The sequence below is a fragment of the Lethenteron reissneri genome, unplaced genomic scaffold (assembly GCF_015708825.2).
Source record: "Lethenteron reissneri isolate LAM-NWPU_2019-01 unplaced genomic scaffold, ASM1570882v1 scaffold_156, whole genome shotgun sequence".
Lineage (NCBI taxonomy): Eukaryota > Metazoa > Chordata > Hyperoartia > Petromyzontiformes > Petromyzontidae > Lethenteron > Lethenteron reissneri.
In genome coordinates, this window is record NW_026891289.1 from 102,233 (window position 1) to 127,536 (window position 25,304).

The 25,304-nt window shown below is 51.6% G+C and overlaps 1 protein-coding gene across 1 annotated transcript; it reads left to right on the forward strand.

The window, feature by feature from the left end:
* Positions 1-253: 253 nt before the first annotated feature.
* LOC133362635 (calcium homeostasis modulator protein 6-like) lies at positions 254-1,232 on the forward strand. The gene is made up of 2 exons (XM_061581554.1): positions 254-631; positions 756-1,232. The coding sequence occupies exons 1-2, from the start codon at positions 254-256 to the stop codon at positions 1,230-1,232; spliced, it is 855 nt and encodes a 284-aa protein (XP_061437538.1).
* Positions 1,233-25,304: the final 24,072 nt, after the last annotated feature.

Genomic DNA, 25,304 nt, shown 5'->3' on the forward strand with positions numbered 1-25,304 from the left:
AAACTCCTGCCCGCATGGCCACGTCCACCGTGCAAGTTTACGCATTCCTGAGAACCGAACTCCATTAACAGGGCTCCCCCGTTACCACCTTGGCAGAGAGCCAGCGGGAGACAGACAGAGAGAGATCGAGAGACCAGGAGACTGAGAGAGAGACCAGGAGACAGACAGAGCCAGAGACAGACAGACAGAGACAGACAGAAACAGAGATACAGACAGAGAGAGACCCCACAGCTCCAGCGAGGCCGGTGACACCATGCCCATGGCTGAGTCTCTGCACGCCGCTTTCACCCTGCTGAAGGTGTGGAAGCTCGCGGTGTGGAACGGCCTCGCCGCGGCCCTCGTGGTCGTGGGCCAGGAGGTGTTCACCAACTACGTGTTCCGGTGCCCCTGCGTCCACGACCTCAACGTCTACATCGTCGCGGTGGTCTTCCTCGTCCCGGCCGCCGTTCTCCTCTGCGTCGGGTTCCTGCTGCAACCCGATACCTGGAAGGCGGTGACCGCCTGCTGCCCCGGAGGAGTTGCTGCCCTCAAACAGAGGTGCAGCAGAGCAGCGGCAGCAGCACGTTCTGCTGAAGCCGATGCTGTTGAAGCTGAAGCTGCAGCAGCTGCTGCTGCAGCAGCTGCTGTAGAGGCACGTAATGTTCGTGCTGCAGAAGCTGATGCTATAGCTGCTGCTGCATCACGTGCTGCTGCAACACGTGCTGCTGTTGCAGCAGCACATGCTGCTGTTGCAGCACGTGCTGCTGCTGCAAAAGCTGCTGCTGCAAAAGCTGATGCTAAAAAAGTTGATGCTGCAAAAGCTGATGCTGCATCAGCTGCTAAAGCAGCTGATGCAGCAGCTGCTGCAGAAGCTGATGCAGAAGCTGATGCTGCAGCAGCTGATGCTGCAGCAGTTGTTGCAGCAGCACGTGCTGCAGCAGTTGTTGCTGCAGGACGTGCTGCATCAGCTTTTGATGCTGCACGTGCTGCAGAAACAACTGCTTCTGATGCTGCACGTGCTGCAAAAGCTGATGCTGAAAAAGTTGATGCTGCAAAAGCTGATGCTGCAGCAGCTGCTAAAGCAGCTGATTCTACAGCTGATGCAGAAACTCATGCTGCAGCAGTTGTTGCAGCAGCACGTGCTGCAGAAACAACTTCTGCAAAAGCTGCTGCTGCAAAAGCTGATGCTGAAAAAGCTGCTATTACAGAATCACGTGCTACTGCAGCAGCTAAACGTGCTGATGATGCAGTAGCACGTGCTGATGCAGCAGAAGCAGCAGCACGTGCTGCAGCTCCTCCTGCTGCAGCTCCTGCATCAGGAGGAGCAACCGGCAGGAGTTGCCGCTGCACCCGCCACTGGTTTTGGCCGATGTTGTTCAAGGCGCTGATCGCCCCCATAGTTTGGGTGAGCGTCGCGCTGCTCACGGGAGACTACGTGGCCTGCGCTCACAGCGGGTACACCTGGGCCGGCAAGGACCTCCTGAGCGAGGAGCTGAACGTGCCGGAGGTGTTGGCTCGCGTCCCCTGCCCGAACATTCCCCTGCACGTGAACATCAGCGACGCCGACGCCAGACGGATACGCGACGAGGTCAACAACTGGCTCCACACCTTGTCTCAGGTGAGGCGTGTGGCACCCCACAGACTCAGCACTGCCACCCACAGACTCAGCACTGTCACCCATAGACTCAGCACTGCCACCCACAGACTCAGCACTGTCACCCACAGACTCAGCACTGTCACCCACAGACTCAGCACTGTCACCCACAGACTCAGCACTGTCACCCACAGACTCAGCACTGCCACCCATAGACTCAGCACTGCCACCCATAGACTCAGCACTGTCACCCATAGACTCAGCACTGTCACCCACAGACTCAGCACTGTCACCCACAGACTCAGCACTGTCACCCACAGACTCAGCACTGTCACCCATAGACTCAGCACTGTCACCCATAGACTCAGCACTGCTACCCATAAACTCAGCACTGCTACCCATCGACTCAGAACTGTCACCCATAGACTCAGAACTACTACCCATGATGATGGTAATATGTGTGGTGCTGCAGGTTACTTATTTGATGGAATTAAAGAGCGATTTGTGATTGCGGGCCATTGAGGCAGATTCCATTTCCTCAGCAACCCAGGATCACCACCCATCCTTGTGTAGTGGGTCCAAGACGAGGAGAGACGGTTCACTAGAGGCAACACTAGGGGAACATAACACAGAGGGGTAACGGCCCCTCACACCCGATATCCTAAGGAGATTGCCCCTCCGGACTAACGTGCCCTCACTTTGGAATAGCGCTAACACTACCCTGGTTATGTCTGAACCCGACCCTAGCCAGGGGTTCGGGTTCTGCCCACTGGACTCTTCGAGTCTTCAGGTCTTCAGGCGGACAAGAACTGCCGAACCCATTCAGGGGTCCGGCTTTTATACCCGTTTCAGGGTCTCTCCGTCCCTAGCCACACCTCCCTTCTGGAACTGTCTAGGGGGCCCTGGAATATCCCCCAGCCCCCCTCTTGGGGTCTGGGGACCCTAGTGGCCCAACGGCCCTGTTCATTCTAGATTTGAAGCTTTCGTGACTGCAAGGATTCATATTCTTAGGTTTTTTCGGTAAAGTCACGTAGGTAATTTTTTATTAATAATAAATAAATAAATAAATCGCGACGTTTCAGGGGCAACACAAGCTTCCGTCTTCAGGTGGAACCGTCACAGCACGATAGCTGTATCAAGTGAGAGAAATTCCAAGAAAACAGTCCTTGTATATATACTAGTTGAGGGTGGGAGGAGCCAAGGTAGGCCCTGGATATTATTTTTGTGAGGTTCGGTGCGGCTGAAGCACGCTGTTAGGAATAAGCCTTTGTTGTGTAAACTAAGTGCGGATGATGTAAAGGTGCGTGTAAATGGGACTGAGCCTTTAGTTATGTAGAGGTGATGCGGCTGAAATCGCTGCCAGGAAATGAGTCTTTGTTGTGTAGAATGGTTGACTGAGCCTTTTGTTATGTAGAGGTGGTGCGGCTGAAATCGATGCCAGGAATGCTCCAAATATGTGTAGTTAAATCTTTTTTGCATGGTTAATAACATCTTTCCAATTATTACTAAGTTTGTACCCATCATCACGGTTGAAATTATGTCTGTGTTTGTATATTTGGATGGCCTCATGTACAAACCTTTGATGGTAGCCAGGAGGCTTGCAGAGCACCTTGGTCTCGGAAAAGACAATTTCATGAGAGCCCACAGCGTTGTAGCAATGATCGGCAACGGCGGAAGAATCAGTTTTGCCGTGTTCATCCCACCTGGCATGTATACCACCCCGTTGACACATGTCCGCAACTACAGGTAAGTGCCAATGGTAACCTGCATGTAGCCGAACAATGGTACTACAATCTTGATTTGAAGCTTTCGTGACTGCAGGAATCCATACTCTGTGGTTCTTTCGGTAAAGTCACGTCGTTCGAAATAACACAAGCAATCATCATCAGGTGGGAAAACCAAAGCAAGACAAAATTGCTGAAGTGGGATAGAGAACTGCCGTGGCAAGAGGTTATATCGGTAAGAAGGGGGGAAGGGGCAAGGAGGGAGAGAGAGAGAGAGGGGGGGGGCAGCGCTGCGTGAGCGCTAGGGGGAGAGAGGACATGAGGCTGCGGGGGGGGGGGGGGGGAAGTGGGCGGGGCTGGAAGTGGGAGGCCGAGAGAGGTGAGGATGCGGGTGGAGGGAAATTAACTCAGAAAAATAGACTAGTACCCGGCATATATGGTAGATATGTAGTATAGTAAACTACGGCGGGAGACCACTTGACGGGTAGCACACTTTATTAACACTTGTTCTTGCCACAATAACACGTGTGGTCACTACAGCTCACTGTTCTTGCCACAATAACACGTGTGGTCACTACAGCTCACTGTTCTTGCCACAATAACACGTGTGGTCACTACAGCTCACTGTTCTTGCCACAATAACACGTGTGGTCACTACAGCTCACGCTACACTGTTCCACCCGGCTACACACACACAGGCTCTCCAGCCCCCGTAGCTTTCAGGGGAACCTACAGACCCACCCCAGCTTGGGTATGGGTCACGACCACTGGGTCCCGTGGCCTGGCCCTCACACGGACGTCCGGCCCCGGGTCCCAAGGTCCCGCCTCTGAGCCACACAGAGTCCCGGCCCTTACAAGGACGGCGGGACTAGGGGTCTCAGGGCCCTATCTCTTCCTCCTCCGTCTTCCGTCTTCACTGGTCACCAACTCCCCGAGCGCCCGCGCGCATCACCTTTTATAGACCTCCGCTCCCGGAGAGACGGAGCCTATGCGGACCGCGATGTGAGCACCCACTCTAGTTGACCAATCACGACGCGCTGCCACACGATCCGTTTTCCCAGCACGTGTTACCACCACACAACCAATCACCCCGCGCTGCCACACGATCCCTCGCTGTCAGCGCGCGTCACCAACACACAGCCAATCACCACCACATAACCCATGACCCCGCGCTGCCCTATGATCCCTCACTGTCAGCGCGCGTCACCGACACACAGCCAATCACCACGCGCTGCCACACGATCCCTACTGCCAGTGCGTATCACCACTACAGATACAACCATAAATCAGGAGAAGACTTTACCTGGTTAATCACATATGTCCAGTGATTGCTCAATTCGTTCCCATCTTCTTGGTCGAAGTTATGTCTATGTTTATATATCTGGATGGTTTCATGAACAAACCTTTGATGGTAGTCAGAAGGTTTGCAGAGTACCTTGGTCTCGGAAAAAACAATATCATGCGAGCCCACAGTGTGATAACAATGGTCAGCCACGGCAGAGGTATTGGTTCAGCCTCACGGCTCTCCAAACCTCCGAGCGTAGGCTGCGGTAAGCCTCCTCATTCTCTGACGTGGGATGCTGTAGACGATGAGAATGGGCCTGCCGCTTTTTCTCAGCCAGCCTGAACACCTCCTCTGTCAGCCAGGGTCTCTGGGGAGGTCTGGACCGCGTACCCAAATCAGCCATTGCAGGTGCATGAGTCACAGTCCTAAACCTCGCCCATTTCTGCTCAACATCAGGAGGAGACGGGGACGATAACATCCCCAGCTGCAAGCGATGATGACATTCTCACTTGCAACTTTAATTCGCCAGCTGATACCAGGTCGCTGTGGGTTTGAATGGGGTCCTGGGTGTATTGGTAGTGTGTTGCTATAGACTGCCTAGTGGTAAGGATGTAGAAGCTGAGTCTGCACTGAGAGAGCTTTTTGGGAGCCTTTCTAAAGGTGAAATAGTTTTAGTGGGAGATCTAAATTGGAATTGGTTAAATCCACCGGCTGTGGTCTCAAATTTTACAGATGAATTTAATCTGTTTCAATCAATAAATGTGCCAACAAGACCCAACCTAAAAATCCGGGACATTCATCTCTGCTTCACGTCCTATTGACATGCCCCCTCACAATTTCACACTGACTGGTGTTTTGGGTATTAACCTTAGTGATCACTCGTTCATATTTGGGGTGAGATCATCAGCCAAACCCAATTTCCCCCCTAAATTGGTTGAGAAGCACTCCCTGAGACACTTCAGCTTTCAGGCATTTACAAATGATGTATTTCACTCGGAAATTGACAAGGTCTGTGATATCCCCGACCTGACAACGGCTTGTGAGACCTTCAGATCCACATTTCTCAAAATTCTTAACAAACATGCTCCGTTACTTAGCTCATGAAAACAAGGGACAAGGCTTGGGAATTTGCTCATCAATGTAACTTGGTAAATGACTGGCTTGAATACAGGATTTAAAAAAAATTAGATGCGTCAAAAAAATACGAAATGCAAAAAATGCTTAATTTTCCTCCGCGCTCCTGGAATCACATGGCAATGCCAGGATTTTATGGGAAACAATCAAATGTATAGAAAAACAACTCAAACAGATAATCTGACTGTTATGCTGAACCGAAATGGGTGTGTTTTTCAGATTCCCAAAAAATAGTCGACAATTTTTACTTGCTGGTGACCTTTATGATAATGTATTGGGAGTAACCCCAGTTCAAGTAATTTCGGAAACCACTGACCAAACGTTAAACAAATTTTATTTCTTATCTATAAACGAAAATAATGTTCTAAAACAACTGTCTAACCTCAAAGGGTCTTCCGCTACTGGAGCGGATAGTATTCCTGTTTTTGCTCTTCTTAATGTTGGTCACCTAATATACAAACCGATAGCCCATATTTACAACCTATCCATCAAAGAAGCATCAGTACATATAGAATGGAAACATTCCTATGTTCGTCCACTACACAAAGGAGGCCCTCAAGATGATCCAAATAACTACCGACCTATCTCAATTTTGTCTCCGTTAATGAAATTTTTTGAAAAATTACTGAACTATCAAACTAGCAGTTTCCTGTCCGACAACAATATATTACATAGAAAACAATCTGGGTTCCGTAAAAAATACAGCACCGCAACTGCTGCATTGGGCTCTCTGAATCACATTTACAGTAGTCTTGATAATAAGCAGTACTGCGCCAGTCTATTTCTTGACTTGTCCAAAGCTTTTGATACAGTGGACCACAACACCCTGCTAAGTAAACTAAGTTGCCTCCGTTTCTCAAAACACGCAGTAGAATGGTAAAAAAATTACCTCTCTTCTCGCACCCAAACTGTATTCACAGATGGTTGGATGTCAAACAGTGTTAAGATAACAAAAGGAGTTCCACAGGGTTCAATCCTCGGCCCCCTCTTGTTCTCTCTCTATGTTAATGAATTAGGCACTGATCTGAATCATTCAAAGGTAAATCTATTTGCAGATGACACTGTACTGATTAGTGCTGGACGCTCTACAGATGACGTGATCCAAGTTCAAGTTCATTTATTAGGTGTAGCCCTGTGAGCCATTCGGCTCTTGAATCGGGTGCAACCGCAACAAACAAAAAACAAAAACATGAACAAGAAAAACATATTAAAGTGAATATGTGACTGAGTGCAAACAGAAAATCCAAGAAAAGACAGCACAATATTGCAGAAAAGGCACCGTACACCAACACTGTGTGCAAAAATCCCAGTGGGATGCAAGTCAAACAACAACAACCACAAGACAACTTAGATTAAGGCCATCAGTTTAACTCTGTACTACAACAAACAAACATGGCAAAACCAAAAAACTTTTCGAAAATTCCCAAAATAAAGCCATAAAAGCAATTAAACAGGGGTCATAGGAACTGTGACCGAATTTTCACAATAAACGACGTAAACAACATGTATTACCAAACTTTGCAGCCATAGCTGGCTGCATGAGTCACTCCACAACAGTAGGAGCATTAGTCGGAGTATCAAGCATCAGTCGGAGTATCATTGCTAGGCTCCAGGGTGATTTCGACAAACAGCTAGATGTTCTTAAACTAGTCCTGAATACCTCCAAAACCAAGGTGCTATGCTTCTCACCAGGACTAAAGCAGGACGTTATTTACCCCCATTTATATTCAAAACGAATGATGAAATAGAAAAAGTTAAGATCTATAAGTATCTTGGGGTCATCCTGGATTCACAATTTAATTTTAAAGAACACATTGATTATATTGGTAGAAAGACAACAATTTAAATTGGTTTTCTATATCGACACAAGCACTGCTTCCCCCATATTTTCCGTTTGGAATTGATAAAAGCTACCATAATGCCTCTACTTGATAACTGTGACATCGTGTATAAATCAGCACCCAGTACTGTTCTGAAGAAGCTTGACTCAATATATAACATTGAACTGCCCATATAGGACCCACCACTGCGATCTCTACATTGGGTCAAACTTAACATCTCTTAATGATCGACGGGTTATGCATAAGATATTATTCATTTACGATGTACATACAAAAAAATCCGCAGATTACCTGCTGGATCTCCTCATTGTTTCGGAAAACAAATATGAGCTAAGATCTTCGCTCATTTACCAGCTTCGCATTCCTTATTGCCGTACAAATACTGGAGGAAGGGCTTTTGCTATAGATGCCCCCAGGGTCTGGAATGCTATCGCCAATAAACTCCAGCTTGGATCACTACCTACAAGACCATCACTCAAAACTGCTCTAGAGGAGTCGTACAACCCTAGCTGCCACTGCTATACAGTGGCCTGAAATCAAATCTATCGCTATAGATGACCAATGCGAGAAATTATCATCTATTTTGATTATAGTGTGCTGCTTCTACTATTGTTACTCCTGCTATTATGGATTGACTCATGCAGCTAGCGAAGGATGCTAGGTTTAGTAATATATGGTATGTGTGTCGCTATTGTTAACTTTCAATCACATTTCTTATGATCACTGTTACATTGTTTCTATAGCATTATTTTAGTAATTTATAGAAAAGTTTAGTTTAGCCAGATTTTTTGATGTAGTATAGAGTTAGACTTGAATTTTAATCTAAATTGTATTTTGATTGTTATTGTGATCTAACATCAAAATGGGATTTTTTTTGCACAGTTTAGTACGCAGCATAAACAAATGGTGCTTTTTCTGGAAGATTTGATTGTTTTTGTAAGGGATGTTTAAATTTGCGTGCAGTAAATTTTTAATGTATCTTGTAATTTGATTGTTTGTTGCGGTTGCACCCTAATCAAGAGCCGAATGGCTCACAGGGTTATTCTAAATCAATGAAACTGAAAACACCCACCACCGGAGTGGAAGGATGGCAGGCGCATCTTACAGATGACAAGTTGATGGTCAGTGGGCGCGATCAGCTCCACGGTAGGTCCTGGTGTCAAGGACATGGACCCACATCCGCTGTTCCGTCACTACGTGGTCCAGCAGATGTTCATGCTTGGACCCGGCATGCATTTATGATGTTGTGTGGATGCGCCGATGCCGGAACAGCGTGTTGGAAATTACAAGCCCATGGGCTGTACAAAAATCTAGCAGCCTCCTACCGTTGTTATTGAGCTGATCTGGCCCATGCCTTCCAATCACTCCAGCCCAGGTGCCAGCATCATGACCAACTCGGGCATTGAAGTCACCCAACAGGATGACTCTATCCCGAGGGGCCACATTAGCTAGCACCTGTGACAGGAGGTCATAGAAGGCATCTGACTCATCGTCCTTGTCTGCATCCCTCCACTGATGTTTGTCTTCCGTTGATGGATATGCGAGCCCAAAGTAGTCTGGGGCTTACAGCTTCCTACACCTCACCGCCATGCTCCCACGCCCCCTTCATTCTTTTGTTCAGAAGAAGAGCCACTCCCTGTTGTTTGGCAGTCTCCTGCCCCGAGTAGAGGACTGTCCACCCCTCATGGTGGCAGGAGCCATAGCCGAACCACCGGACCTCCTGAATGCCACAGAGATCCAGGCAGTACCGCTCCAGCTCCCAACAGAGGAGTATCAGCCTCTCCTCTGCAGTGAGCGTTTTAACATTCCACGTAGCCACCCATAGTGGTTATTTGTTGTTTCTGGAGGATGCCTGTCCCCCTGGGGCCTCCGGCACAAGTTTAATTAGATTTTTATTTACACAAAGACAAAGATACATACACACACGCATACACAAATACACACACACACACGTACACCACAACAACTGCCATTCGCCACTAAGTGGCGGTGACATCACCACGACGCTTGTGCCAGGCCATGTGCACCTTGAGGCCACGTGAAGTGTCGAACGCCTGCTGGCAGGAGGTCACGGAACAAAAGCTGTTTAGGCATGCGGTGGCCGGGCATGCGGGCTACATGACCCAGCTAACGCAGCCTTGACTGCCAGAGGAGCTCACCGATGGGACTTTGTCCAGATCTTCAAGAATTTGTGAGCTCCTCACACAATCCAGCCTGCAGGTTAAACCTAGGATGGATCGTAGGCAGGCCAGCCTAAATGTTTCCAACCGGCGAAGATGCTCCATTAGGGGGGTCCACGTTTCGCAAGCGTAGAGAAGGGAAGGAATGACCGTGGCTGAGAAGACCTGAAGCTTCGTGCGGAGTGAGAGACTGTGATGCCGCCGCCGTGAAGCCGCTCGGCGGGCGCCCCATCTATGACCTCGCCACCACCAAGCGACGGGCCGACCCCGCTCCCCCCTCACCGCCCCCCACATGAACACACCCGCACGCACTTGCCCCCATAGAGCTCCGAGGGGAGGTCACCTGGCCGGCAGGTTTTCACCCGAAAAGCCCTCATAGGGATAATCTTTACGGTTTCCTGTGGCCGGGGAATTGGGCGACCTCCCCCGATGCTAATTCGCACCGCGGCGCTGTGACCCGGGTTGAGATTACATGGTCACGGCGGGGAGCTGTCCAGCCACCACGGTTGAAACGCACCCCCACACATGTATCGGCAAGGCAGGCAGGGGTCCACAGCCACGAGCGAAGGGGAAGCCAGGGGAGGGGGCGGCTGATTGGCATAGCGGGTGTGCGCAGGGACCGCCGCCGCGCAGCAGCCCGCGGCGAGCCTTTGTTACAGAAACCGCGGCTGATTGGCATAGCAAAGGGGCCCATGGATCACCGCCGGCGCCGCAATCGGCGGGGGACCCATTGTTAGGGAAACCGGGAATGCGGCTGAATGGGCGTGGCGACCTGATTGGCTGAGAAGGCGCTCGGGTCGGCGTTCTTTGATGTAGGTTAAGGATAAAAGGCGGGCGCAGAGAGGTAAAAGGTGCTCTTGCTCCAGAAGTCAGCCCTCGGGAGGGTCTCCAGCTCGGCCACTCGAACGTCCGTGTGACGCGTCGAGGTGGGCAGCGAGGACGAGACCACTGGAGCGCCGTGCACATCTAACCGTGAGTAAGAGATAAAAGAGTATTGGGATTGAGTCTAAAGAAACCAAAACAGCTTAGAGCCCATCAAATTAGATTAATCGGGTACCGACCATCGAAAAATAGCGTAAGCCTGCCTTGCCGATCCCTACTGACCCAACAGTGAATCATAGTCGGCCGGTAATGAATCATTAATAACTAATCGCAACCTCGTGTGGTTTCGACGAGCGTGTAAAAGCGCGTGGTGCTGTGTGTACGTACGCTCACAGCGTGTGTAGTCAGTGCTCCACGGGTGTGCGCTCGTAACGTGGGTGGTCGTTGTTTCCGCGGGTACACGCGCCGTTCTGTCGCTGTGGAGACGCGTGCTGCGTGAGGGCTCACACCCACCGTAAACACCTGTTCCACGGCCCCTTTAAACGAGCGTTATCACCCGCTCGCGGCGGCCGCGCGTGTGCGAGCAACGTCATTCGCCCTCCGACCCCTGACCCCCCGTTCAGAGCGTGTGATTGTTGCGCGGGGCTGTGTGAGGGAAGGCACGCGGAGGGTATTTGAATGGACAAAGTGGCTAAGGGGCCAGCCGAGAGTTATGTCTCACAGAGAGGAATTGGGGGGCAGTAGCCCCCACAAGACCAGGTAGCTTCCACAAAGCGTTATGCAACCGATTAAAAGATAATGCCGCTCGACTGATTCGGAGCGAGACCTTTGCTGTCAAACCAGAGCCGGTCATGAGCACACTGACCAGGTATGGGAAACTCTCCACTCTCTCCACTACTGCCCCATCACCGATTGGGAGTTCTGGAGGTGGAGTGTCCGATGGTACTAATACCCAGGCAGGTGCTTAGTTTTGGTGGGGCTGATGGTAAGGTATGTCGTACACACACACACACGTACACACACGTACGTACAATGCGCCCGGAAAGTAACAAAATAACGCAATCCACGACCCTTTTTTCCCTTCGTTCTCTTTCCAGTTGTCTGGCTTCAATCTCATCGCTGTGTCCATTCTGGTGGGGACAGCGATTGTGTGCGGCAGCAGATGCTGCTCAAACAGGAGCCTGAAGGAGCAGCAGTTCCGGGATCAGTACCGGCAGGTACTCCCCTCTCTGTTGTTGCTGCTGTAACTTCTTTGGTAGAAGATGTTGACGACCTCGCCTGGTACGCAGGAAGTCGTGGGTTCGATCCTGACCCTGACGATGCCCGCCGCTGCACTGATGCTGCTGCTGCGGTATAATTGGAGTCTGCGTCTCTCTTTCTCTCCCGTGGCCGCGTGGATTTGTCTCCGGGTCCTCTGGGTTTTCCCCTCCACGTTGAGAGTCAACAACACCACGCGTTTAGAGCAATGTGGCTGCAGCTATAAATTCGCACGCGATGATGATACCGGCCACTTGGTGAGCTGCTGTCATTTGTGACAACCACGATCGCTTCTGAACAAAGAGCTACGCAGTAGCTAAGTGGGCCTCACCTGGTAACAATAAAATATGTTGTTTAGTTTTAATTTGGATTTCTATGAGTATGGGACTCTGTGTGATGATTGAGTCTTTGTGGGTCTCTACGGGTCTATATGAGTCTCTGTATCTCTGTGGGTCTCTATGGGTCTTTATGAGTTTCTGTATCTTTGTGGGTCTCTATGGGTTTCTATGAGTCTCTGGATCTCTGTGGGTCTCTATGGGGTTATATGAGTCTCTGGATCTCTGTGGGTCTCGATGGGTCTATTTGAGTCTCTGTATCTCTGTGGGTCTCTATGGGTCTTTATGAGTCTCTGGATCTCTGTGGGTCTCTATGGGTCTTTATGAGTCTCTGGATCTCTATGGGTCTCTATTGGTCTATATGAGTCTCTGGATATCTGTGGGTCTCTATTGGTCTATATGAGTATCTGGATCTGTGTGGGTCTCTTTGGGTCGATCTGAGTATATGGAGCTTTGTAGGTCTCTGTGGGTCTATATGAGTCTTTGTGGGTTTCTATGGGTCTGTATAAGCCTCTGTGAGTTTTTGGGTCCGTATTAGTCTCTGTGCGTCTTTGTGGGTCTCTATGGGTCTCTGTAAGTCTCTGGGTCTGTATAAGCCTCTGTGAGTCTCTGAGTCTGTATAAGTCTCTGTGGGCCTCTGTGGGTCTGTCTACATGAGTCTCTGTGAGTCTCTGTGGGTCTACATCAGTATATGTGGGGCTCTTGTTGGTCTCTGAGTACTTTTCATTCAAGGTGGAGATTTCTGATTCTCACGCCCTCAGGTGGAGCGCAAGGTGTTCAAGGAAGAAGCGAAGAAGTTAATGAAGAAACACGCCAAGCAGGATGCCCAGACATTCTTCGTGAAGATTGGAGAACAGTTTTCTGCTAACACATTGGACTCTTTCCACAAAACCTGGGCCGACATCTCAAAGCCGGGAGAGTCCAGTGATGATAAACACTTCAGCAGGCTTCAAATCTACGCCATATCACAAGAACAACAACAACAACCATCACCACAACAACCATCATCACCACAAATACCACTAAGCACCACAACAATATCAACATGAACCACAACAACCATAATCACAACGACCATCAATATCATCTCCATCATCTCCATCACCACCATCATCACTACCACCACCATCATCATCTCCATCATGACCACCACCATCACCACCACCATCATCTCTATCACCACCAACACCACCAACATTATCTCCATCAGCATTACCACCACCATCATTACCACCACCACCATCACTACCACCACCACCATCATCACCACCACCACTAACACCACCACCATTATCTCCATCACCACCACTATCAACACCATCACCACCAACACCACCAGCATCATTTCCATCATCATCACCACCATAGTCTCCATCACCATCATCTCCATCATCATCACTACCTACGCCTCCGACTCCCAGCCACGTACTTTTCAAGGACAGTGCACATATTATCAGAGTTGTGTTTTTTGTTTGCATTCCGACCGCAGGTATTGTGGTCAATGCAAGCACGACTCCTTGTAAAAAATGTGTCATTTTTGTTGCCAGATAAAAGAGTAAATAAACAATTATCACTGCACTACCGTTCCCCACACAACAACAACCGCCATTCGCCAATAAGTGGCGGTGACATCACCACGACGCTTGTGCCAGGCCATGTGCACCTTGAGGCCACGTGAAGTGTCGAATGCCCGCTGGCAGGAGGTCATGGGGCAGACCCAGGTGCTACAGGTCGACTGATTGAGATGACCGAGATGACTGGCTGATGCACCACCTGTGCCCCCTACTGTGCCAACTTGCTGTGCTTTAGCCACACGGCGCTCCGCTCGTTGTTGTGAGCGTCGCTCCTCCGCCCTCCGTTGTTGTTGGAGGGCGACTGTCTCCAACTGCCCAGTAGCGTCCTTCACGAGCTTCCTCCACTGAGGCCGATCTTGGCACCGCTGGTACCAGTCATCGGCAGGTCCACTCAGCTCCACGTCCTCCTGTACCACATCACTCCATCTCTTCTTTCGCCCATGCCGCGCCCGTTTAGGCCCCTCGATCCGGCCGAACAAAAGCTCTTTAGGCATGCGGTGACTGGGCATACGGGCTACATGACTCAGCCAACGCAGCCTTGCCTGCCGGAGGAGCTCACCGATGAGACTTTGCCCAGATCTTTCAAGGATTTGTGAGCTCACACAATCCCGCTTGTTTAAACCCAGGATGGATCGTAGGCAGGCCAGCCCGAATGTTTCTAACCGGCAAAGATGCTCCATTAGGGGGGGGGGCACGTTTCGCAAGCATAGAGAAGGGAGGGAATGACCGTGGCCGAGAAGACCTGAAGCTTCGTGCGGAGCGACAGACCAGGTAGCTTCCACACAGCGTTACGCAACCGATGAAAAGATATTGCCGCTCGACTTATTCGGAGTGAGACCTCTGCTGTTAAACCGGAGCCAGTCATGAGCACACTGCCCATGTATGGTAAACTCTCCACTTTCTCCACAACTGCCCCATCACCGATTGGGAGTTGTGGGGGTGGAGTGTCCGATGGTACAAAATACCCAGGCAGGTGCTTAGTTTTGGTGGGGCTGATGGTAAGGCTCCACCTCTTAGTGGCACACTCCAGTCTCAGCAGCAGTGTCTCCAATTCCTCCTCTGAATGAGCAGCTATTACCAAATCATCAGCATACATAACGTGATTGACCAATAGGCAGCAATCCCTAGACCGCACTAGTCGACGGTCAGAGGGCAGATCAGCTCCACGGGAGGTCCTGGTGTCAAGGACATGGGCTCGCATCCGCTGATCCATCACTACGTAGTCCAGCAGATGTTCTTGCTTGGACCCGGCATGCATCCATGATGTTGTGTGGATACGCTGATGCCGGAACAGCGTGTTGGTAATTACAAGCCCATGGGCTGCATAAAAATGTAGTAGCCTCCTACCGTTGCTATTGAGCTGATCTGGCCCATGCCTTCCAATCACTCCAGACCAGGTGCCAGCATCATGACCAACTAGGGCATTGATGTCACCCAACAAGATGACTCTGTGCCGAGGGGCCACTCTAGCCAGCACCCGTGACAGGAGGTCACAGAAGGCATCTGACTCATCGGCTTTGCCTGCATCCCTCCACGGATGTTCGTCTTCGGTGGGGGCATAAGTAACCACGACCACCACTCCTCGCCTCCGGTTGATGGGAAGGCGAGCCCAAAGTAGCCTGGGGCTTACAGCTTCCCACACCTCACCGCCATGCTCCCACGCCCCCTTCATTCTTTTGTTCAGAAGAAGAGCCCAGAGGTGGGACAAAGTCATTGTTATGCAAGTCCAAGTCGAGTCTGAAGTCATCAAATTCATGACTCGAGTCTGACTCGAGTCCAAGTCACATGACTCGAGTCCACACCTCAGAGGTGGGACAAAGTCATTGTTATGCAAGTCCAAGTCGAGTCTGAAGTCATCAAATTCATGACTCGAGTTTGACTCGAGTCCAAGTCACATGACTCGAGTCCACACCTCTGGAAGAGCCACTCCCTGTTGTTTGGCAGTCTCCTGCCCCGAGTAGAGGACAGACACACACAGACACACACACACAGACACACACAGACACACACCGCGTCATGATCTCGTGATTCGATCATTGATGCTTTTCTCATAATTTCACGCGGCAATAATCAGGGTTGATTTTTATTTTGGGTTTGATCGCGTCGAGGTCTCCGTGGGCTCCACGAAGCTGCTCCAAACTTGGAGTTGTGGCGCGTCGCTCTCTCCCCGCGGCCACGTGGATCGTTATCCAGGCGGGGGGGGGGGGGCGTCCCTCCATTTTATAATCGCTCTTTGGCAGCCGCATGGCCGCTACTTGGCCCACGCTCTTCCACGTGCAAAGCCCCCAGCTGTGTCCGCTGTCTCCGCTCGTGAACGAGGGCTGCCGCACGGTCACCACCAGACACAGCCGACGGCTTAGGGCGGGGAGGGGGGGGGCTTGTCACTGCCAATGCATCGCTGTAACAATGTGGGTGTTTTTTTATATCTTTTTCTGTCAATAAAAGAGGCGTTTTGGTGTTAAGATGTTGAAACACTAAACACACACACACGCACACCCCCACTAAACACACACACGCACACCTCCACTAAACACACACACGCACACCCCCACTAAACACACACACGCACACCCCCACTAAACACACACACGCACACCCTCCACTAAACACACACACACCCCCACTAAACACACACACGCACACCCTCCACTAAACACACACACACACCCCCACTAAACACACACACGCACACCCTCACTAAACACACACACGCACACCCTCACTAAACACACACACGCACACCCTCCACTAAACACACACACGCACACCCTCCACTAAACACACACACACACCCCCACTAAACACACACACGCACACCCTCACTAAACACACACACGCACACCCTCACTAAACACACACACGCACACCCTCCACTAAACACACACACGCACACCCCCACTAAACACACACACACAAGCACACCCTCCACTAAACACACACACGCACACCCCCACTAAACACACACACGCACACCCCCACTAAACACACACGCACACTCCCACTAAACACACACACGCACACCCTCCACTAAACACACACACGCACACCCCCACTAAACACACACACACACCCCCACTAAACACACACACGCACACCCTCCACTAAACACACACACGCACACCCCCACTAAACACACACGCACACTCCCACTAAACACACACACGCACACCCTCCACTAAACACACACACGCACACCCCCACTAAACACACACGCACACTCCCACTAAACACACACACGCACACCCTCCACTAAACACACACACACACCCCCACTAAACACACACACGCACACCCTCCACTAAACACACACACGCACACCCCCACTAAACACACACACACACCCCCACTAAACACACACACGCACACCCTCCACTAAACACACACACGCACACCCCCACTAAACACACACACGCACCCACGTAGCATCTCGATGGGGGGGGGGGTGCCTGGCACCACGGGTTTTCATCCGAAGGGCCCCTAGCAGGGATGTTCCCCGGTTTCCCGTTGCCAGGATATTGGCCGACCCCCCCCCCCCCCCAGGCCGGATCACATGGCAGCCCCCCTAAAATCAACTTTAAAAGTCGTTGGGGCACATAGAGCTGCACAGGCTGGCCGCGATGAAGCATAAACAACACGGGAGGTGAGGCCTCGAGGGCAAACACTCTAGGAGTCTGGGGGCAGTGCAAACTGTGCGGTGGGGGAAACCCCCTGGGCACCCTCGGAGGAGCGATTTAAGAGACCCAGGGAATTAGCGGTGACCCTGAGATGAGGAATGCGGATATGGGGACAATGGAAAGGGGGGGGGGGAAGAGGGGGGGAGGATGACGTGCTGCCCCTACCCCCCATAACGGTCAGAGCGTTCAAAACTCGGCAGGTAAAGCGCTCGATTGGCCGCGCAGGATGACGTCATGTCACCCGGGGATTAACGGGCTCTGAGAGGATAAGTTTTCATTAATTTTATTTCAAGTTTGATTCATTAGGTATAGCCCTGTGAGCCATTCGGCTCTTGAATCGGGTGCAACCGCAACAAACAAAAAAACCAAAACATTAACAAGAAAACATCTTAAAGTGACTATGTGACTGAGTGCAAACAGAAAATCCAAGAAAAGACAGCAAAATATTGCAGAAATAGCACCGTGTACACCAACGCTTTGTGAAAAAGAGTGGAGGGAGAGATCGAATTTGGATCAGAGTTCTCCTGCGATCCGTGGTGAATCGCAGCCGCCCTCAGCGTGACGACTGCCGGGTTGTAGCTGCGAACCGTCGGCCAGGCAGAGTCTTCGCTGCCCAGCGTCCTCCCCAACTCCCACCGTGTCCGTGCGACGCCGCCGTGAGTGAGTTTGTCTGCGAGGTGAGTGACCGTTCAGTTGGTCGATTCAGCCCAGTTCGCCCCTGAGACTTAGCCCGAGATATACTAATAGGGTTTCCCCTTTTGGCGTCATCTGGTCGAACACCATATGAGACTGGGCTCTAAAGAAAGCTGCCTCTGGTGTGGACCAATCCGTTTCAACGACAATGCATACATTTCGATTTAAAGCTTTCTGCAGGGATTCATCTTCTTGGTTCTGTCTCCTTGACAGACCTGTTCTTCACCTGAAGACGGCTACTTGCGTTGTGGCCGAAACGTCGTGAGAATTATTTTATTATGTTTTATTTTTATTATTTTATTAATTTCTTTCTACGTGACTTTACCGAAAGAACCAACAAAATGCATACATTATCAGAGTTGTGTTTTTTGTTTGCATTTGACTGCAAGTATTGTGGTTAATGTAAAATATGATTCCTTGCAAAAGGTGTCAGTTTTGTTGCCAGAAAAAAGGGGGAAAACCCCTATTAGTATATTTTGGTACTGGCAAAGGAGGTCCCATGATGTAGCCCGAAATAGTCGCACATCGCGAAGGGTGGTAAGTAAGAGGCGAGGCGCTACGCGTGGGGCGTTCGCTGGGGGCCATAAACAGTGGTCCACTATTCGCGCCGGGAATAAAACCTTAGCACGGATTGATGGTTGACGCGTCGTGCGTGTGAAGAGTGGTGGGGCAGCGATTGGCGCACTGCCGTGTGTGGGTGACACCAATCAGTGGGTGGGTATCACCGCGATTACAAATTAATTAGTTAATATCAAACAGCTGCAGAGCCTCTAGGGCTGCTCGCGGGTTAATCAGAAACCACCCGTGGCCGTTCGCCGTGTTGACACGACGACTTCGCCTCCAGCCCGCGGGGAGAGCAACAACAACAACAACAACCGCCATTCGCCACTAAGTGGCGGTGACGTCACCACGAGGAGAGCGCGGACACACGCGCACGTGTATTGCGCAATCAGCGCGGGCAGGCGGAACGCCGCGAGTGCGCGCGCGTGTTGTGGGGTGAAGGGAGCCCGTAGGGGCGCACGCGCAGTAATTAGCCCAGGGCGGTGGCGAGCCGCAGTGAGACGTCTCTCCAGGAGGGGGCGGGGGGGGCTGGCGGGGGGGGGGGGCTGGCGGGGGGGGGGGGGCTGGCGGGGGGGGGGGGCTGGCGGGGGGGGGGCTGGCGGGGGGGGGGGGCTGGCGGGGGGGGGCTGGCGGGGGGGGGGCTGGCGGGGGGGGGGCACCCGATCGGCGGGGGGAGGTGGGGGTCAGCCTCCACAGTAGCGCTAACCACTACACTACCGCTCCAGTGGCGGCTCCTGCAAAATCTCTCAGGGGGGGCAAATGTCTGGATGATTGATAAGGATAAGGTCCACCCATGCAATGGATAAATTAACAGCTTAAGCATGTAACGGCAACATATTCTTAGGTTTTTTCGGTAAAGTCACGTAGGTAAAACATCAAAATTAATAAAAATAAAATAAAATAAAGATCACGACGTTTCGGAGGCAACACAAGTCTCCGTCATCAGCGTCGTGATCTTTATTTTATTCTTATAAATTTTGATGTTTTACCTACGTGACTTTACCGAAAAAACCTAAGAATATGAATCCTTGCAGTCACGAAAGCTTCAAATCTAGAATGTAAAGGCAACTTCACTTCTTTAATATTAATGAAAAATAAAGTGACTCTTACAATACATCTTGTTTGTTTCTATACTCACTACTAGATGTACTACCCGGCTTCGCCCGGGACTTGTATCCACCACGCCCGGCCGCCTTTGTCTCCCCAGTGGCGATGTTCACACACCACAGCAGTTACTCGTTTGCGGCTGAGTCGACCTAGGGGAGGTTCAAATAATCGTCACCGGTGGTGGCCGTGAGCGGGAATCGAACTCGGTTCGCCGGGTTCGTAGCGCAGCGTAGCGTTAACCACTACACCCACCGCTCCTCACACACCACACACGCACAGACACACACACACAGACACACACACAGACACACGCAGACACACACAGAGAGACACACACACACACAGACACACAGACAGCACGCTAACCACTACACTACCGCTCCCCACACACCACACACGCACACACACAGACACACACACAGACACACACACACAGACACACACACACAGACACAGACAGCACGCTAACCACTACACTACCGTTCCCCCTACACAACACACGCGCGCGCGTCCATAGGTACACATACACGCGCTTGCTGCAGACACACACGACTTTCAGGGTGCGTACGGCAGTAAACGACTGAAATAATGAAGCGGCAATGCTGCGCGAGGAACGGCTTAGACCTGCAACACATTTGTGTAATGCGAGCGTAAACACACAAACACATACAAACACATACACACACATACAAACACACACATACACACAAACACATACACACACATACACACACATACATACACACAGACATACACATACACACAAACACACACATACATACACACAAACACATACACAATACACACATACATGCAGACACACAGATACACACATAACAACAACAACAACCGCCATTCGCCACTAAGTGGCGGTGACGTCACCACGACGCTTGTGCCAGGCCAAGTGCACCTTGAGGCCACGTGAAGTGTCGAACGCCCGCTGGCAGGAGGTCACGGGGCAGACCCAGCAGGTGCCACGGGTCGACTGACCGAGATGACTGAGTGAGTGGCTGATGCACCACCTGTGCCCCCTACTGTGCCAACTTGCTGTGCTTTAGCCACTCGGCGCTCCGCTCGTTGTTGTGAGCGTCGCTCCTCCGCCCTCCGTTGTTGTTGGAGGGCGACTGCCTCCAACTGCCCAGTAGCGTCCTTCACGAGCCTCCTCCACAGAGGCCGATCTTGACACCGCTGGTACCAGTCATTGGCAAGTCCATTCAGCTCCACGTCCTCCTGTACCACGTCACTCCATCTCTTCTCTAGCCCGTGCCGCCCCCATTTAGCCCTTTAAATCTGGCCGAACAAAATCTTGACTTAAACCTTTAGTGACTGCAGGAATTCATATTCTTTGGTTCTTTCGGTAAAGTCACGTACATGGGTTCAAAGAAAATTACAAAAATAGCAAACAAACAAAAAACGTATTCTTGGTTCTTTCGGTAAAGTCACGTAGACGGGAAATAATAAAATAACAAACAAACAAAAACTACGACATTTCGATCGCAACACAAGCGGTCGTGATGATGACCACTTGTGTCGTAGTTTTTTTGTTCTTTTCTTTATTTTATTTTTCTTTGAACCTATCCACGTGACTTTACTGAAAGACCCAAAGAATACGAACAAAAGCTGTTTAGGCATTCGGTGGCTGGGCATGCGGGCTACATGACCCACCCAATGCAACATTGCCTGTCGGAGGAGCTCACCGATTTGTGAGCTCCTTACACAGTCCAGCCTGTTTAAACCCAGGATGGATCGTAGGCAGGCCAGCCTAAATGTTTCTAACCGGCTAAGATGCTCCATTAGGGGCGTCCACGTTTTTCAAGCGTAGACAAGGGAGGGACTGACTGTGGCCGAGAAGACCTGAGGCTTCGTGTGGAGAGACAGACCAGGTTGCTTCTACATAGCAGCGTCACGCAGCCGATGAAAAGATAATGCCGCTCGACTGATTCGGATTGAGATTTCTGCTGTCAAACATGAGCCGGTCATGAGGTATGGGAAACTCTCCACTCTCTCCACAACAGCCCCATCACCCCCCTTCTTATAGAGGTGGGCCACCAGGGCATCCTTTCAGTCCTGCAGAACCCATCCAGTGGTCCAGACTGTTGTTATGACGTCATGTAGGGCAGTCTGCGCACAAACGCCACCCTCCCTCAGCATTTCTCTTGGGAGAACATCTCTGCCCGGTGCCTTTCGTCCTCTCAGACTCTGCATCGTCTTCAGTAGAGTGGCAGCCTCTGCTCCGCAGTGAGCCTTCGAGCATTTCACGTGGCCATCCGTAATGCCTTTTTGTTGACACACACATACACACTCAGACACACACAGACGCACACACAGACACACACAGACACTCAGACACACACAGACGCACACACGGATACACGCCGCATCATGATCTTGTGATTCAATCATTGATGCTTTTCTCATAATATTACGCGTTAATAATCAAGGTTGTTGTTTCTTTTGGGTTCGATCGCGTCGAGGTCTTCGTGGGCTCGACGAGGCCTGCTTGCCTATGTAATAAGGCACTTCCACGACGACTTGTGACTTCTGTCTTTTCTTCATTAACAATCACTGCTCGGCTCCGCACCCCCTTTCCAGATGGTCACTCTCTCTCTCTCTAAGGCGCGTGCTCCCTCATCCTCTCTTGCCGCGCGGCTCCCCTCGCTCTCTCCCTCGCTCGCCGCTGACTGGCGGCGCGCAGGGAGTAGAGAGGGCTTCGGCCCCAGAGGTTGCCACATGGCCGGTGGCATGACGAGGTGGCGGAGATGCAGTCCGGACTCCAGGTTCCCACACCGACCCCGAACGTACCCCCAGAGCTCCGCACATTACCTTTGGCCCAGATGGAACCCCTAGCTCTGATTGGCTACGAATAACCCAGCAGTGCCTATACAGCCCATCGTCGTTCAATGATGGCACTCTCTCATTACAACTCCATCAACCGCTGGAATGTCGCAGTGAGTCCGAATGGGAGCACTCGGAACTCGAACAGTCTCATCGGGGTGGTAAATGCGGCCTTTGGCCGATCCTCCTCCTCCATTTCCACCTGCCAGTACCCGGACTCTAGATCGAGGGTGGAAAAATACCACGCCCCCGCAAGGCTGTCAAATGTGTCATCGATGCACAAAACCGGGTCGACCCATCCTTCTTCGTCGCCAGTACAACCGGGGCAGACCAGGGGCTCGCTGAGGGCTGGATAATGTTATCGCAGAGCATATCTTCCTCTTTAATCTGGGTCCGTTCGGGTGCTCCCATCCGGTATGCGGGGAGTTTAATGGGTCGGGCTGCACCGGTGTCAATTTGGTGCTTGACGAGGTCTGTCCGGCCCACATCCGGATCATGCTCACTGAACACGTCGGCGTACTCCCGCAGTAACCCTCACAGCTAATCGGCCTCCCCCTTCGGTAAATCTGCCCAGGGTACCTGCAGTGCGTCAAGCAGGGGGATGACCTCTGCTCTGGGAGTCGGACCGACTCGCCAGGCCAGGTCCTGGTTGTCCTTGAAGCGGCCGGGGTCCTCAGCCCAGAGGGCAAACACCGAGCTGTAAGAGTGGCGCGCGTGTTGGGGGTGTATTGTGGCTACCGTTGCTGGGGTACTGTGGGGGTTAAACACCCGCATAAACAGTTGGCCCCTGTCCGCGTTTACCAGCGTGGCTGACCCCACTGTGGCGTAGTACGTGAAGCTTACCCCCTGAGCTGGAGAGAGTGTGATCAGACCGGTGTGGGAACGGGTTTTGGTGGAGAACACGCCAACCAGTTCTAGGGAAACGTAGTCTATTTATAGACGGAGCTCTCATGGGATTGACCCAGAGACCGAACAATGGGCTGAGCAGCCCAATAAAAGGAGAGCCCAAATCGGCAGCGTGGGGGGTCACCTGCCGGCGTAAATGGGTCACATGACCGGCTATATCCCCTATGCCAGTCTCTATCCTTGCTACCCATCAGGGGTTGTTTCCCGGGATTCCGGAGGTTCCCTTACCCCCCCCTCACCGTCCTGGCAAGCTCCTCCTCCTCTTCCTCCTCTGCATGAAGGCTCGCGATGGTGCACTCCCGTCCCAGCCCTCGGAACAGCGAGCGCTCACTAGCGAGTCTCTCACAGGCACGTGCGCGCTCAACAAGGGCATTAAATGGGAGGCGCGCGCAGCTTACATCGGGCTGCCACCACGAGGTGCCGGCCAGATATCGCTGCACCTTCTCGGCGGCGAGGTCCTCAATGATATCCGCAGCGTACCCCGGGCGTGCGCTCTGTGTTAGCGGGCGCACGTCCTCGGTGTAGTTGCGGAGGTCTTCGCCTGGCTGGCGGCGTGCATCTAATGCCGCCTTCGCCTCCTCACGGTCATATGCACAGAAGCGTTGGACGAGGCGGTGCATTAACTCCCCCCCCAATGCGCTTGTATGCTCGTGGGTAGCGCTTCCACATAGTCGGCTGCCCACCCATGAACGACTGGAGAATAAGTCCCTTTACCGTTTTTCGCTCCCTCCTTTTAGGCCCTGGGATTCCGAAAATCCAGGGTTACGTGACGTCATCCTGCGCAGCCAATCGTGCGCCTACCTTTCGATTTTCGAACGTTTCGTGGCCGTTACCTAGGACATTACGTCACGCTGTCCCCCCCCCCCCCCTGTTTCTTGTCTCCGCGGCAACATTCCTCACCCCCTGAGCGTCTGCCCAGCTCAATACACACCCGTGGTGTCCACAGGGATTTCCCTCCCAACTCCTCGTCTGCGCTGCCCGCGTAATATTTTACCCTGGCCCACCCCCCGTGCTGTGAGCGTCTCATTGCGGTTAGCCTGGTGAGCTTCTGTGCGCCCATACAATGTTAAGCCAATTTAAGGGGGACCGCAATGCAATTTGGCCTGGGGAGGTTGGCCAGTCTCCTGGCACCGGGAAACCGTGGGACATCCCCGCTTTGGGGCACTTCAGATGAAAACCCTTGGTGCCAGGCGACCCCCCCCGACGGGACCCTACGTATGTGCGGCGTGTGTGTATGTTCAGGGCAGGGTCGCGGTGCTTGCAGAGTGGCTCCATGGTCGTGGCACCACATTAACGTGTTGGTTAAATAAATGTGTTGCCTTCAAACAGTACGTCTGAGTTTCTGTTTGAGCCCACTACACTACTATACACTACACTCACCACTACAGTTTAACACGTAGGCTTTCGCGACCAATATTATTCATAATCAACGTTTTTGGGTTTAGATCGCGTTATTTATAAATGTGTCGTAACCCTCCACCACCCGACACGGCCAATCAGTAAAAAAGTGTCACGTTGACAAAAGACAAATAGTTCACTGCTTTAGCCCACCGGTGTGTTGAAGCGTGAAACCACAACATTTACAATTTGAGTACGACGTTTCGCTGGTAATTGCATCCAGCATCATCGGGCAATTCGCCAGAATGGTGAGGCTCTGCTGTGTCTCCCGTTCTTATATAGAGCAGCAGCAGCAGGGTGACGTCATCATTAACTCATTAACTCATCAGGTGCAAAGATTTGAGGGGGGGGGGTTATCTATATATATAAAATCGTGAATCTGTCTGTCTGTTTGTGTGTCTGTGT

What these genes read in the sequence shown, in the direction of transcription:
- LOC133362635 (XM_061581554.1), top strand. Translation starts at nt 254, where the DNA reads ATGCCCATGGCTGAGTCTCTGCACGCCGCTTTCACCCTGCTGAAGGTG. An exon ending in CTGCAGCAGCTGCTGTAGAG is followed by an intron (nt 632 to 755) that starts GCACGTAATGTT and finishes CTGCTGCAAAAG; the next exon opens with CTGCTGCTGCAAAAGCTGAT.